This window comes from Bacillus rossius, chromosome 14 (assembly GCF_032445375.1).
Source record: "Bacillus rossius redtenbacheri isolate Brsri chromosome 14, Brsri_v3, whole genome shotgun sequence".
In the NCBI taxonomy this organism is placed as follows: domain Eukaryota; kingdom Metazoa; phylum Arthropoda; class Insecta; order Phasmatodea; family Bacillidae; genus Bacillus; species Bacillus rossius.
Window position 1 is genome coordinate 43,749,078 of NC_086341.1, and position 17,093 is coordinate 43,766,170.

General features: G+C 35.9%; 1 protein-coding gene across 1 annotated transcript in view; it reads right to left on the bottom strand.

The window, feature by feature from the left end:
• Positions 1 to 2,565: 2,565 nt before the first annotated feature.
• LOC134538835 (myotubularin-related protein 13) overlaps positions 2,566 to 17,093 on the bottom strand; it is a 127,948-nt gene continuing 113,420 nt past the window's right edge. The window contains exons 32-35 of the mRNA XM_063380364.1: positions 16,399 to 16,555; positions 13,702 to 13,908; positions 11,665 to 11,747; positions 2,566 to 8,613 (exon numbers count right to left, since the gene is read on the bottom strand). Coding sequence (XP_063236434.1) covers positions 8,521 to 8,613; positions 11,665 to 11,747; positions 13,702 to 13,908; positions 16,399 to 16,555 — 540 coding nt within the window. The 3' untranslated portion in view covers positions 2,566 to 8,520. The remainder of the gene's footprint in view (positions 8,614 to 11,664; positions 11,748 to 13,701; positions 13,909 to 16,398; positions 16,556 to 17,093) is intronic.

Genomic DNA, 17,093 nt, shown 5'->3' on the forward strand with positions numbered 1-17,093 from the left:
CACCCGGGGTCTTCAAACGATCACGTCGGGTAGTAGAAGCGTTTCTTCGAATGTGACCCACGGAACAGAAAGGGGGGGGGGGGGGGGGGGGGGGGTTGTCACGAGATGAGAGCAATCAATCTCTCCCCGTCATCGAACCCTGTCAAAACAGGGGAGTTGCCCAGCACGCTGCCATCGTGGAGTCAGCCAGGGTCTGGAGCTCGCGAATTGCGCGGCAGGACGCGGATGAATTCTTCATGATTAAAATTTAAAAGAGAAAAATTTCTAAGGCAAATAACTAAACTATGCAGACAGACTAATCTACTAGAACTGACTTGAGGGATAGCATCCCTTATACAAAGCGACTACATAGCGGTCGGATGAAGTCTTGACGATTCGCCGATACTCGATGGAGGTCTGTCTGCGGACGCGACGCGAGTTGATCTGTGTCGCGGGAAACGGCGTCTCGTAATTAAAAGTGCCCACCGGCTCTAACAGGTGGAAGGGGGGGTGTCTGGGCCGCCGAAAAACACCGAACTTGCCCGAAAGCGGGCGGAGAAAAATACTAGGAGTCTTGAAGTTGGCCACACTGGGCGACCGTAGAGAACTCTGTCGGAGGAGGCTGAGTTGAAAAGAATCGACTCGCGCCTGGCGTCCATATAACTCAAAGGGAAGCAAGTGCTGCTCTCTGGCGCCCTAGAGGGTAGGCAAGCGGAGAAGTTCGCGACTTAGTCGCTAGGTAGTGCTTGCTATCAGTTCTGGCGCCTTCGTTTTTGCGGGTAGACCTTGAGAACGGTCACCGGTGCCCAGGGGGTTACGACCGGTCATTGGTCTTACTTGGAACTGAGAAGGGGGGGAGGTGGGGTAAAATGCAACGACGCTGAGAACAAGCGTCCCTTCGTGGCGGCAGAGGAGCGAACACAATACCAAGACGTGATGAAAAAGGCGAATCTCAGCTCGTCTCTGCGAACTGGTCGCCTGCAAGCTACAGCCTTGCCTATGCAGTTAGGGTCACGAAGGGAAATAATATTACAGGCTTGAGGCGTGACTGAAGGCGGGGGAAATGGTAAGCGGTCTGCCAGTCAGGGATTAGGCCAGCAAAGTATCCGATACGCCGATGGGAAAGGGGCTTCAGGGCACTGAGACAAAGTTTAACTCAGAGGAGTACACCAGACTAACAAATTAAAATTACACTATAGTAGAGCAAATAAAATTTCCACACAAAAATTTAAAATCATAATAAAAATTTAAAATATATCGTGTCGAATTTACAAATTAACGGCACACAAGTTATAATAGGTTCTACGGATGTGATATTTTCCATATTATTAAAGTTACAGTGATATTTCTGTTTTTCAAAAAAACATTCTCCATTTCTGATCATTTGGTTGGTTAATTGCTCATTAACTTGACCGAGATTTTCCACTACTAGATTTTATGTATCACTTTGGAAGTGATTTGTAAAAAATTGTGAGATTGTGTCATCAAAAAGTTATATTTATTTATCACTACATAGTATAAAACAATGTCGCTTCCCGCTGTCTGTCTGTCCCTATGTATGCTTAGATATTTAAAACTACGCAACGGATTTTGATGCGGTTTTTTTTTTAAAGATAGAGTGATTCAAGAGGAAGGTTTATATGTATAATACATGCATATATAGTAGAGAAACACTGATAATTTTAGAAGTTTCTAATGTGAAGTCGTAAATAAACACATTTTTTTGCGCTTGCATTGCAAACGCTGGCTGAACCCTACGAGATAGATCAAAATAATGTACTACAGTATTGTACACCTTAAAAAGGTCTACAAAAAAGTCCGCGATGGTATATGTCTATCTCTTAGGGATAACCCACAATAACCATTTTTATACTTTACTTTTTACGAGAAATAATGGTTTATTTACAAAGCGATTTTAAGCAATACAGCATTAATCCTTATCCAATTAAGTACCTTAAATACATTGTGCATTTAATATAGATCAAAATGGTCCTTTACAGCATGTAATTTAAATAAATATTTTCGAAGATATTACAGATTTAAAATGCAGGGACATAGCAGTTGCGGCGGGTACCGGCCGGGGGGGCCGGTATATAAATACATGCTGTAGTATATTTAGTATCAGCATTGCACCCGTGCGAAGCTAGGGCAGGTCGCTAGTATACATAAATATATATAATATACATAAATATATATAATATAATATATATATAAAATTATTTTTATATATATTTATAAACTTTTGAGATGACGTCCGCTTTTTTTTTTTTGGTCTATGGACCCTGAAACGAAAAACTACAATAGTTAGTACAAACTTCCTTTAAAACTACCTAAAAAAATAAATTCATTTAGAGTCTGAATGACAGCAGACTGCAGCATGGCATTTCTTCCTCAAATTATCACTAGAGAACTTCCACGAATTTTACATTATTTCAAGTAAAATCCCTGTCTTTTCCACGATTTTCCCCGAAACTCCGTAATGTGGAACCTTTGTTCAGTTTGCTTCCATTGTCCAAAAAGCTTTACTCTTCTGAGGTGTTTCTGAATCCATAAAAATTTCAAAGTAGGTCCAATAAAATGACAACAGAGATTTTAAAACCTTATTTATTCAACATTTGGCTGAAATCAGTTCACAAAGACATTCATAATACTTCAAATGGCCGCACGTTGGTTAACTCTGCTCTCAACAAAAAAGTGTTAACATGTTAACATGTAACATGAAAAGAAATACATGCTAGAATTGCAGCAATGCTAAATGTTTACACTGCTTTGATGAATATTTTATCTATTTTATCTGTACATTGGCCACGACCTGTTGAGTTTGACAAAACCAAACAAGCTTACAACAGCCTTTGTTCTAAAATCTGGCAGTGTAGAAATGATTGGCTACATACCTATGTACACACTTAAAAGCTTAATGGTAATCTTTTGTGTTAATACTTTTGAAGCTTCATGTTTAACATTTTTTTTTTGTGCAATGTTGAAAAATATTTTAAGCTTTTTTTTTAAAATTCTGCACTTATTTGCAATATTGTATTTTTTTTACTTGTACTAGAACATGTCCTTTTTTTTTATAAGGTAGGTAATCAGGATATGTCAATATGTCATAGGTCTAAGCTTACACATTTTTTTAACATACTGCATATTTCAAAAACTGCCAATAAAATGAAAGATTTTATGAGGGCATTAAAAAAGGCTGTGCCTAGTTCATGGTGACAGCCAAATTTTACAAACATAATCATACACACAGCCATTCTGACTCAACGAACCTTCCTCTCTGCGATAAAACTAATAAACCAAACACTTTTGTCAGTGATTTAGTGGTTCAAACAGCCATAATATGTATGTTTTATGTATACTAAGAGTTTGCAACATTTCCTAGCAAAGGCTGCCAAAGCAGTAACGAGCACACACGTAGGATATGTGCAACAAGGCCAACAAAATAGGCACAATCTGCTTTTTTATGCTTAACCACCCTTCCTAACCACCCCCCACGCCCCACGCCCCAACCCCCCCCCCCCCCTAAAAAAAAAAAACCCAACACGCACACGCACAGGCTCAGAGTCAAACTGTCGCAACAACTTCCAGATGACCATTTGTTTCATTGTGAGCTGTGTCGCTAGAGCTTGACGAACCAAAAAAGTTAAAAAGTTACGATCTTTTTTTTAATTTATAGGCCATGGGTCTGATCCCAGTTTCCTCGAATCAGAATCTCGAATTCAAACCCCAAAGAGCATCTCGAACGCACCCCTCGAATCTGAACCAAGGTCTTCTCAAGGGTCAAAAAATAAAATAATGCGCAAGAAATAAAAATGGTAACTATAGAGTTGACACATCCGACACTTTAAATGTTTGTTTTACTAAGTTTCCAGAATAATACATAACTTAATTTTATTTCTATAAACTCATGTTAAAATTAAATTATCTTGCAGGAATGGTGATAGGATGGTTATGAAAAACAAATAACTAGTAAACTTTAGAGGTTATCAGTGTGTAAATTTTTAATTTAATAATATATCCTCTAATATTTTTCTTTAAATCTTTTCCCTCGAATAAAGAATCATTTGAACGCTAAGGATTTGATTATAACTGAGGATATGATTGGCCCATTCCTAGTTTTTTTATTTACAGGTTGATGGACCAATAAAATTCTCAAAATTATCAGGGATCGGAGGCTTTTGCGGCCTCTGTCTGAAGTCTCTTGACCCGTAGGTTATAGCAGCGTCAAAGGCGAAGATTTCACAAACATTTTGGTAGACCTTACATTCGCCATGTTCAGGGTAGCAATCACCTGCCAATAGGTAGCAGGAAATTGCTACCCTGAAGATGGCAACTGCAACGTGGGTGAAATCCTTGTCTTCAATGTGGCTAGAACTCACAAGCCAAGAAAGAGACTTCAAATTCTCATATAATACGACAATACCATTAAATCTTACAATATTCTATGCTATAAGAGAGAAAAAAAAAATTTGAAGAAAAGCATTTCAGGAATGGAAATTCATAAATTCAGGCATTCAGGCACTAGCCCTTGTGTAGTTGACACTGTCTACATTATTTATCCAAACAGAAGTTAACAAAGAAAATGCTCTGCCGATAATTATTTTTCAGCACTTCAGGGAACAATTAGGGCACATAAATTAATTGTTTGCTTTCTAAACCACGTAATTTTTTTTTTTTTTAAATAATATGAGTTGAATGTTTCTTAGAAACTTGAGTTTCTGAGGGTCCCCCCCCGCTCCCAGTATTCCTGATACATACCTATAAACCTGGATTATGATTCAAGGAGTATATTCGATGTACTCTTTGTATTTCGGATTTGATATTTAAAGCTAACAAACCAATGTTGTTGTTGTTGTTGTCCGTTGTTCCCAAGAAACTGTAATGATGCAGATCAACATATGTAATTTCCATTTATGAAAGTCCTCTCTTTGCTTATGTAGGCACACTTAAACAATGTGCAGTGAAAGGTGATGTTTGGCAAAGTCTCAAATTAACCATAAATTTTCTGCGTATTACAAAGCCATTCATTACGTCGAGTACACACACATTCAAAAAATGGCTACATATTGCCAGTGATCAATACCAAACATAAACACATCCTGCAAACTCTTATCATGGCAACACTTCCTACATGTGTTCTCGTTAAGCCCTTGCCAGCAGAACCAACGACGGAGACAGCCGGCAGTTGTTTCTCCGCAAGCAGTGTGCACAAATGTTCGGTAGCGCACCACTCACGAAGTTCGCAATCCCACACACACTTCACGAGACACTAGTGAAAAGCTCACATTTTTTAAACCGTCAAATGTAAGGTTTTTGTCATTTTAAACAACTGCAATACTACCCTTCCACTGCGAGCAATTCAACCACCAGAGGAACAGATATTTCGAGTACGTGGCTACAACTAAACTGTACTAAAAAAAGACATTGGCACTTATATAAGTTTCAAGTTTGCGCTGCAAAATACTGCGTACGAATTTATGCATGCACTATGAAAAGGAAGGTTTGCATTTTCATCTCTTTTTATCAGCTGTATTTCTTTAAAAGACAGAAAAAAACATAGATAGACAATATATTTACAAAATTAGAATATAGACTTTTATAACACTTACAATACATGAGTATTTTGTATTCAACACATCATACATTGCACTTAATAAACTAATAAAAAACTAACATTGACTAACAAAGAACTTTAAAATATAGAACAGAAAAAAAAAGTAAACAAATGAAGCAACAGAAAACATTAACAGATCATTTGAGATTCTACATCAAAGCCTTGTTTACACTGCTCCGCCATTCCAACCACATTCTCATGTCTCGGACATGCTTGTACAGGCATCGGTATCAGTAAAACAAACAGAGAATATAGCAGCAAAGCCAAAAACCCATGAAGAGTTTTATTTTTTTGATTATGTTATGCAATAGCTAAATCTCAATTTTAATCTATTTAAAAAAAATCTAAACAAAACCACAAATATTCAGTTTCAGAAGTTTTGCCCATTAAAACTGTATTGGAGTAACCCCTGTGTTACATTCATAGGCGTGCCCAGACCTTTCCATTAGGGGGGGCCCTGCTAAATTTTTAAATAAGAAGCTGAATTTAGAGTGTTAAATAGCCTAAATACATTCACTCATTGCCGTGTTTATATTTGTGTGCAGTATCAACGAGATATGTTTACTAGTTAATATTTATATCCATATAATTTTAACAATCTTGAAAATATGTTTTTTTTTCCATAGACAAATGTTTAAAGGGTACTTACACATTTTCCCCCCTCGAATTTTCCAATAGCTTGGTCCAGATCTACCTTAAAATGAACTTCTTTTTAGTGAATGCAAACACAGCAATTCAGACAACAGAACTTTAACAAACCTCTTAATTTTTTTTTGCTTGGCCATTTTAAGGGACCTCGTGTTTTAAATAAACTAAGGCGGCTGTATTTCCAGAACGATAAAATGTTTAAAAATATTGTTAATTAGCACGCTGCAACACTGAAAAGCAGTTTGAGTGTCATAGTGCCAGGAATATACGAATATTAACGAACGCATTAGAGAAAATGCTGATCTGAGTGATTACATTAGGGGGGGCCATGGCCCACCTGGCCCCCCCTGTAGGCACGCCTATGGTTACATTTCTCGACAGTCCAAAAAAATTTCAGCAAAATGCAGGAGAATTAAAATATTGTATGTGACTACTTAACTTTCACACTTCTGGCAGTGCTATAGTTTTTTTTTCTACTTTCTTTCTTGACTTGAAAAACATAAAAATTAAATTTCACTTGCAAGACACAATTTCCAGCTAATTTTCCAACTAAATACAACTGTTTTTGGTAGTAGTTACGTACAACGTATCCAAGTTCATCCCTTGATCCTGATGGCATTATCCTGTACACATTAACATAACGGCAAGATTATATGGTATGAATAGCGATAAACCTGAAATAACAGCAAAATTGAAGTCAATATACAGCCCAACACTAAAATCGAAGTCAATACTATGTATGCATAATACCGAAATCCAAGGCAAAACACAAAATGCACAGAAATTCACCTCAATAACCTCATTTTGTCTTTTAGAATGTAGAATTGTCAATCTTTAGTTTAGGCTTTTATTTAAATACCAAATATATTCTGTACTAAGTAAAAAAATTTGTTTCAATGTATGGGTTTATTCAAAGTAAAGTAAAAAAAAACCGTCTACAGTTGATGCCAGACAGACATGGCTAAAGACCAAAAGAGCAACATCACAAAGAAATTATTTTGGTCTGATAAAATTGCATATTGATATCTTTATTGATATTAATAGTATTGAAATAATAAGATAATAACAATAAGAACAGTTTTAATTGGAAAATATGTTGACACCAGAAATAAATGAAAACCACACAATCAATCAAATATCCCCCCCCCCCCTCCACTAGCCAAATGCCTAAAAAGTTATGTAGTGTTAGTATTTACAATATCACCATTTGTTTTGATATGCAATTATTATTATTTTTCTATTTTAATGCACGATGCTTTAAAAATATAAAAATAAATAACAAAACTTGTCAAAATAGCCTTAAAAACCTAGTTATAGATATAGCATTCTAAAAAAAAATTAGTTATACTTTTTATTTTTATATTTATAACTTTCTCATTTCACTATGGAACTTTCAAAAAGAATACGAACTGTTTTAGATGCAATTTTTTTGTTTACCTTACTCTCATAAATATGTACGGTGTGTCTTACCATGAACTGTTGAAGTTGACGAAACGTAATTGTGCTCAATACGAACGTACGTACGTACGTACGTTTTAATTTTTAATGGCATTAAAAACTAAATCCATTATTTTCAATACAGAAATTTGCCTTTTTTAAATACACTTGCAATTTAATACGTCGAAAGATCCTGGACGTAACAAAAACTTGTGATGTAACGATGAATTATGATTGTAAAATGCATACAAAAGAAAAAAATTTACAAGTTTTTGTCATCTCCAGACTCTTACAACATACTAAATAAAAAACAGCAAGCATCATGTACCACAGGATCATGCCATCCGGATCAAGGGATAAACTTGGATGCGTGATACGGAATAACTACAATACCTTTCAAGTTTAGCTCAAAAATTTTCAAAAGTGGGCAACCGCTCACCCAGTGCCGCATACCCTCAGCCTTAGGGCACGAGGAAGTGTGAACAAGGCCTGGAAACACAACAGGGTTCTGGTCCCTTGAATCATCTAACGGCATCAAGCACGACGCAGGCTTATAAACAAAATTACATAAACTTAACATGCTATACGCTACACGTTTATTCTCTCTTTACCGAATTTACAAATACATATAAAGTAGTGACATCTGCGATAATAAATTACAGTATTTTTTTTACACAAAAAAAATAATAATAAAAAAAGCGACGTAAAAACAAATGAAAGAAATTTTTTCTATTGTCTTTTTTTTTTCTAAACAAAGCTATAATGACAAGAGGAAATGCTTCACAAGAATATCACAATGGAACAACAAAGTAACGAAGTAGAGCGAAGGGCGTCACTCCGCATCACTGCAGGCACGCCTGCACCTTCTCGATCCACTCTTGCGCCGTGGCCGCGTCGCTGGCGCAGAAGTTGTACGTTCGTCGGTTTGTCCGCAGCTGCAACACACGGACGAGCCAATCGAGTACTACCGTCAAATCCCTCGGTATTCAAAATGTTCAATATTCGAGGAAGGAGATACAGAAATTGAAACATTAGCATTATGCAGTTAAAAAGGACTAATTTATTATTATTATTATTATCATCATCATCATCATCATTATTATCATTATTATTATTATTATTATTATTCCCTTTGTATTCGCCACCAGATGCAATGCTCTGAGGTTATTAGCAGTTCAGGGAACATTTTGGAATTTCGTTTTATCCTGAGCGTGTAAATATGTATTAGGAATGTACTCGGTCAAATCTTCGAATCTCTAGTATTTGAAGGACTTCAGATCCGAGGAAAACAATTACAAGAAAAACAATGGAGGAAATGAAAATTTAACACTTACAAGTCTGAAATTTACTAGGTAAATTATTTTCTTCCATATCCATCCCATTTTCAGTTCCCAAATTTAAAAAAAAATTTCAACACGTAAATATATAAATTAATTTAAAATATATACATGTAAACGATTCTGGAAGAGTTGTGCACATACAATAACTTAAAACTAATTTCATATTATATGCCATATAAGGTAATTATTTAATCGTTTTAACCTTCAAACACTATTTTTCATTCCTTGCACTAACAACATGACTGTATAGAAATATTCTTTGCACCAAGATTTAAGATAATATTGAGATGGTTTAAAATAAATTTGATAGTAAGTATTTTTTTTTAATTTCAACTCCTGTTTTTACATTAATAATTTGTTTCATCAAAAATTGTTTCAGCCAAAGCTTTAGATGAAGTTTAGGATTTATACAATAAATTATAACAATAATAAGATTTACAAACAATTTGATCGGATTTGAAAGTGTGCCTAATAAAGGAGTTACAATATTTTTATCATTCAACCCCTGATTATTTCACACCTTGCAGTTATTTTAGGTTGTATAAAAAATTATTTTAGACAAAAGTTTTAAATAATATTTAATATTTATATGGTTTACAAACAATTCAACGGATTTAATAGTTTGCATATTAAGGGAGTTAGGATTATTTTTGTCTATTAACCCCAGTTATTTTCCACCCCTTGCAGTAAAGGTTGGCTAAATAAAAAATATTTTCGGACAAAAGTTATAGATAGAGTCAAGATTTTGTGGTGTTATTTTAAGAAAAATTTCGGTGTAATGAAATAAAGATTTCGGTGTTATATGGTTTTATTTTTTTGCTCAAAATACCCACGGCAAAATTTTCTTGCTTTTCTGTACGACATGCAAATTTATTAAAACAAATATTAATAAACACTAAAACCTCATGATCTAATTACAATTAAGTTCATTTGCAAATTCATAGATAATTAAGTTCATTTGCAAATTCATAAATTCAAACTTTTAAATAACTACTAAAAATTTCACGACTTAATTACAATCACATACACTACAAAATTACACAATTAAGCACTTCCAAAGTTACTATTAAGACGGTTTTATTGAAATGCTATCATAGTTAAATTTTCTGCATTTTCTGGAGTGAGATGTTGTCTTCTGTCACTAACTACCAGTGAGTACCTGGAAAATTAACGTTTTGCATCAACATTTGATGTTGGGAACCAGATTGCCCTTAAACTGGCTTGAGCAAATTCACTGTAGTCCCCTTTAAGGGAGCAAAGTACCTTTGCAACATCAATTTGGCTTGTTTCTGTCAATGAAAGTTCATCCTCAATTATTTTTTTGAAAGCAACATAGCCATGTATGAATGTATCAATGGGAAGATGGGAAACAGAAGGCAAGTTATGCAGAGACTTCTGTAGGTTTGCATCTTCTATGCTAACCCTACTCACATTTCTTGGGTTGAACCGCAAATTAATGGCATTAAAGACTCTTAGACAAGGATGTCGTTTAACAGATGAGTTTTGCCTCAAACGCTTATGTTTCTCACTCGCGACATGTTTCACAAGCGTATCGCGTCTCTCGTAGTCTAGCCTGCAGTTACAGAATTTGCACATTAAAATTTTATCACTGATATAAAATCCTTCACTGGAAAATTCTTTCGATCGGTCACTGGCAGAAACCTTAGTTTTAGGCATTATCAAAAATTTTTTAATCACATAGGAAGAATTTAACCTCTCAATACACAAAAACTTGCCGTGCTGGAAAGATCAAAACAATGGAGAATAGATGCGAATACAAACGCATACCGAATACCAACATACGTACGTGAAAATTAATACAGACATAAACATGTACTATTTATTATTTACAATCGTTACGTTAAGCAGGGTTAATTTTATTTTCGTAGCCTACGTAATAAACAGTAAAAGCAATGCGCTTTAGTGTGTAATATTTTAATGATTAAAAAGTAATCTTAGAAAAACATATTTTGGACGTTTGTTATTTTTGTTTTTACAGAAAGTGAACGGCGGCCATTGTATCATAGTTATCAACATCTTTTATTATTATGGTACACAAGATTACCGTTTAAAGAAAATATTACGTTAATTCTGAGACTTCATTTTAAAATCTATAATGAATCACCGTCGCATATAATATATATGGCTGCTAGTTACTGTAAGAAATATTTGATTGTGCTGAAGGTAGTGAATTGTCCTTACAGAATGGAAAAAAAAACATAAATAATCAGGATAGACGAACTTTCGTGACATATCGCGGATTTCGCACAATTTCGTTTTATTTCGTGTTTTCAAGCGGTTTTCGGTGTTATTTCGTTTTATCGCGCATTACCATATAATCGTGGCTCTAGTTATAGATAATATTTTTATGTATTATAATAAAAAGTATTTGATTTAATAGTGTACAAGGTACGGATTTCATGAATATCTTGTTATTTAAAACCCTCTTTTTTCAACACCTTGCATCAGTGTTTAGTCTTAACAAAAATTGTTTCAGATAGAAAAGATTTAGAAAAAAAATTTAAGATTTACAAACACCTTGAATGAATTCGATGGTAACAGCAGCATACTAACACTAGTCCTACGACAGTGAAATCGGCCTCACGAAACGGCTAAACTCGACCACTCCTGGCGAGGGATACTCACGTCAAAAAACGATTTGTCATCAGTCTTCTTGGGTGGTCCCGGGGCGGGTGGCGCCGGTGTGACGGAGACCACTTCAGCCAGATCTGGAGGCAGCGTAGCACAACATCCTTATCAGCCATTCATATCACTAGCGTCTTATAAACAATCTGGAAGACCTACAATGCCATACACCACAAAATAGACTTTCAGGTAAAGACAAGATTTTATGGTTTTATTTTCAGTTCAATTGATTTTTTTTTAAAAAGAGGATTTCAATGTTAATTTTTTTTTTTTATAAAAGCTGTTCTGTAGTACTTAATACACCAAAACACTGGTAAAATTTATATGCTGCATATTTACAATAAAATAATTCATAATAATTGGTATAAAACAGATAAATAAAGAACAATAAAAATAAATTAGTGTGCATTTGTTTTTTTTAAAGTGATTCACTAGAGATGCATAGTAGAACAAATAAAATTAATTTTTTTTTGGATCCATGCACTTTAGTACAACAATCACTTACTCACCACATTTTCAAATTGTGCAAATTCATTTAGCGTGATGTTAATTTTACTGCTCCAGTCTTGAACAGCAAAGCTGTAAATTTCAGTTAGCACGAAATCGTCACGGGCAAAAAAAAAAAAAGTAGGGCATGACAAAACGAAGACTGTTTCAACTCGGTAAACAACAGATGTACCGTGGCATACAGTTAGCCATACGAGGGGGGAACAGATGCAAGTGCATGTCTGACTACGATATCGGCTGTTGTACAAAGATCAGCTATGACAAGTTCAGTCGCGGTTGATGAGTGTAAAGGACCGAATGTTTTTACGTCAGCGCGTATGCCGCCGTGCCGTACCATTGTCGCCCGGCCACAGACTGGGCCGTGATGAATTTCAGTCTAGCCAGTGGCAAGGACCTTACACGCACAAACACAAAGCAACGTCTGCCAATTCTAAGCACCTGCAGTCGGAATCATATTGCAATCATGGCTTACAACTGAGAGAGTAATGCATAGTGTTCAAGCATTTGAGAAAAATAGAAGTATTATGGCTTCCAGAATGTCATGAAGGCCACACTTATGTTGGTCGCACTTGAGTTTTAAGCAAGTCAACTGCGCGGGCAATCGTACAAAATAATGACTCTACCAAACATTTATTATACAAGTCTGATGCCGTTGGTTGCACTAGCGGGAATGGATTTGATTAGATACTGGAACAGATATGAACAGATGATTCACATGGAACAGGTTGTTAAATGAATGGTGCAATAAATAAAAAATCATGGGCCTGACAGGATTGGTGTGAACCAAGCGGTAATAACGATTAAACACTTTAATTTTTGAAAAATTAAAATGCAAATATCCGGACAGTACCTAATCTCTATGTCACTGCCAGTAAAGGATGGTTTGCCGTTACAGGGTGTCGTATTTGTCATAAGAAGTATTCAATGGTAGGCTTATAAAGATAAATGTTATGACATATTTAATGTTGAGTGTTAGCCTACACTTTTAAATTACGTAAAGAATATTTCCCTATACATTTTGGAACACATTAAGTAAATAAGCCTTGCTATTTATGGAGACCAATGCTTCAGAATACACGATTTTGGATAACACGAACATTTTTAGGAACACATTAGTAGTCGAGCCAAGTGAAGGATTAGTGTAGAATTTTTTGTCCAGAAAAAAAAATGACTGGGGCAAAAATTGAACTGACACATCAAAAGTGTTCAATGACTTTAAAAAAGACAATTTGTATAATAATTTTCTCATTTATTGTTTGTGCTTGGAGCGAGGACATGTCACAGTGTTTTTTTTTTTTTGGGTGCATTAGTTTTGCTTGGATACGGACGAAACTTTCTCCTAACTTGTGTGTCCGTCAAAAGACAGTAAAATTTAAGACGGTCGTCTGGACACAATTCGGTGATGGGCGCTGCTATACTTGACAAATTTTCTATGTGAAATTTTCTAACTTCCGTAGTCCACGAACGAGTAGACAGAGGTCAGACGCAAGTACGTACAAGCGGCGGCAGAGGCGCGACGAGAGGCGTTACCTATGTAGCCCTTGCAGTGGGAGTCCTCCATGGCGTCGTAGTAGCGGAGCTGGTGCTTGATGGAGTCGAGCACGAACCAGCGCTGCTTCCAGCCCTTCAGCAGCGCGCCGCGCTTGTACAGGTGGCCCTCGTGCGTGCGGTTCTCCGCCACGTTCGACGAGAACTGGTCGTAGTACTGCTGGTTCGAGGTCTGCATGCTGGGAACGCCTGCGTCCCGGACACAAGCACGCATCAACAGGCTGAGTCACACGCTGTCTACAAGAACCTGGCGAGTCGTTTTCAGGACACATCCAAGACCTCACAAAAAAAGTTTCATTTCTTTCATCTAGATCACAAAAGTTGGTTTTTGTACATCAAAATATAAAATAGTACAATACAGATCCACAGTTAGCAGGAACATTTTAAATTATATGTTCAAAAGTTAAAACCTTATTGGAGATTTAACTAGAGCTTTTCAACTACTTATACTTAATATGAGACTTTAAAATGAAGAAGGTATCTTAAAATATAATTCAAGTTAGCAAAAAAGGTTGCTAGAAATTTTAAGTTTCGTGACTTGCAGCACCGTTACTGTTTATGGAACATTTTTGTGACTATGAATTCTATTACTCGTAGATACCATGTCTTGTCGACATCGTGGTCATAGACGTGACCACAGGTTATTCTGGGTCTGAAAGAAAACCCATCAAATCAGACAGGTTAAGAAATCCTGTGGCATAAATAAATATAGAAGTAGAGAAGGGTGAGGTAGAGTACCATGTTTTATCGCATAATCGTCGCACATTTTATACAAAAATTGAGTTTGAAAAGTAGGGGTGTGACTTTTATGAGAGAAAAAATTTTTGACGTGATAAGGTCTTATAAATCAATGAACACCGGCTGCACGCACGAAAAAGCATTACTCATTGTCACGTTCTGCCTGAGTCAAGCGTGCAAGCGAGAGCGTGGAACAAGCGATAGAGAGGCACGATCAGCTTGTGACGCATCTATCTCTCTTCCACTCCATCGGCCGATGCGTCAGAGTGGAAGAGAGACAGCGGCAGCACACAACCTACAAGTGAACTGTTTTGTCAACTGTTTATAAAGTGAAGTGAAAAGTTAATGAGGTTTCCATTGTTTATTAAAACAACAATTGCGGCAAACAGGTAATTAATTCTTGCATTTTAAGAATTTGATTAGCAATATAATCTCATATATAATTGTTCTACGATCATTAAAAAAAAGTAGCATCAGTCGGCGAGTGCAGTAATAATAGGTTATGTTACATTTTTGACTAAAAAATTATTATCTCATATAAACGATCGTATAAAAAGTCAACTGCTTTTATATAGTACTCAATGAAAAATATTGTAATTTTCAATTTACTCCTTCGTATTATACAAAATAATGATAATTCAGTGATAATAATTAAAATCAATTCATAAATGTATGCAATTTTTTATCAATGTTTTCTTATGACATTATCACGTAAAATTATCGTCCGTAAACCGACTTTACAGACAACCCCCTATTTTTTTTTTTTAGGTAAAGTTATTCATAAAAACAAAACCCATACATGGAAAGTATGTTTATTTAAAAAGTAGATTATACAAAACCATGCAGAACAATTTAAATTAATAAGTCATGCAACAAAAACTTTTCAACTTTAAATAGAAAAACAAAATCTGTGACCCGAATGTGAGCCTGAACTATCGCATAACTAGCAGCGTAGTTCACAAATGCCACAAAATAGTGCGAGCCATCAAATGAAGTAAACTCGGCAAGATAATGATATTCGCCTACGCGTGCGTGCTCTATACGGGAAGCAACATAACCAAACATGAATGATGTCAACATACGCTGTCTATCAGCGGTACACAGCAGCGACGAAAGATAAAGGTTATATCGTTTGAAAACATCTTTAAAAGAAAATTTACACATCAGACAAATTCGATTTTCTGTTAATTAAATAAGTTAAGCGGTAATATCCGAATTAACATTAGATTTCAACTTTAAAATACATCGTTTTATAGGGTAAAACCATCTACACAAAGCGCTCAGAAATCTAACAGTGGGACCAAAACCATCATGTGACGTTCATGCAAGAATTTTTTTTCCAAACATTGGGCGCCCTAAAATAACGTTGCGACGATTATGCGTATGTGATAAAACACGGTATATACTTGGCTTACAATCCTAAACAATTTTATTTTTATAGTTTCAAGCTCTAACATGCTTTGATTCGTAATGCAATAATTATATTTTGCGTGCATGCTTTGTATATACTGTTGGTTTTTAACGTGCACTAAAGCCGAAAATCATAACTTCCCGATCAACAAACACCATTTACTGTCAACTTAATCAAGAATATTTCCCTACACATTTTGGAACACATTAAGTAAATAAGCCTTGCTATTCACGGAGACCAATGCTTCAGAAAATACACGATTTTTGGATAACACGAACATCTTTAGGAACACATTGGTCGAGCCAAGTGAAGGATTTATGCACAATTTTTTTTTGTCCAGAAATAAAAAACGACTGGGGCAAAAAATTGAACTGACACATCACAAGTGTTGAATGACATTTAAAAAAAGACCATCTGTATATATTTTTCTCATTTATTGTTTGTGCTTGGGAGCTCGACACGTCTAAAGACCGCCTCGTCCCGGGAGGAACTGCTCACGAAGAGTCTCGACGGGGAGGCGAAGGACTGACCGGAGGCGACGGAGCTGCACTCTCCCCCGCTGCGCGACAGCGTCTGGGAGGAGTGGCTGCCGTCGGCCACGGCCTTGTACTTGGTGCAGTTCTTGGGCACGGCGTCCGTGCACTTCTCGTGGCAGCTGTAGCCGCAGTCCAGGCACCGCATGCCCGTCTGCAACCACGCGAGGCGGGCGCGACCGTTACCGTCACGCCTCCCGCCAGCACTGGGCGGCGTCCATCGTCAACTCACAGAGACGTGTCCACGTCAGTATTACCCGATATTCCATCATTTTCAGGATTTCCCATACTTAAAAAAATTGATACCCATAAAAATTAAAACAATAATTTTATGCATTCCCATCACCCATATTTTCTATTCGTAATTAATATTTCCTACTTTCATACATAGCCTCCTTCTGTTTTCAAATAAACAGAAAAAGATTTTGTCCGGTTTTTCGATAAAGTAAAAACTAGAGCTGTGCCAACACGAATTGGCAAAAGCAAAATTTGCCGATATTTATTTGCATCGGCGTTACTGAAAAATTAAATTTATTACTAATAATCTTTATCAAACTAATAATCTTTATTAGTTTGAATCAAATTTAATTACAAATATCAAAATATTATTGCATTCGAACATTCAATTTGAGTAGCAGGAGTGGAGTAAAATTGTATTAAAAAATTTTTTATGAGAGTTTTGAAATCATATT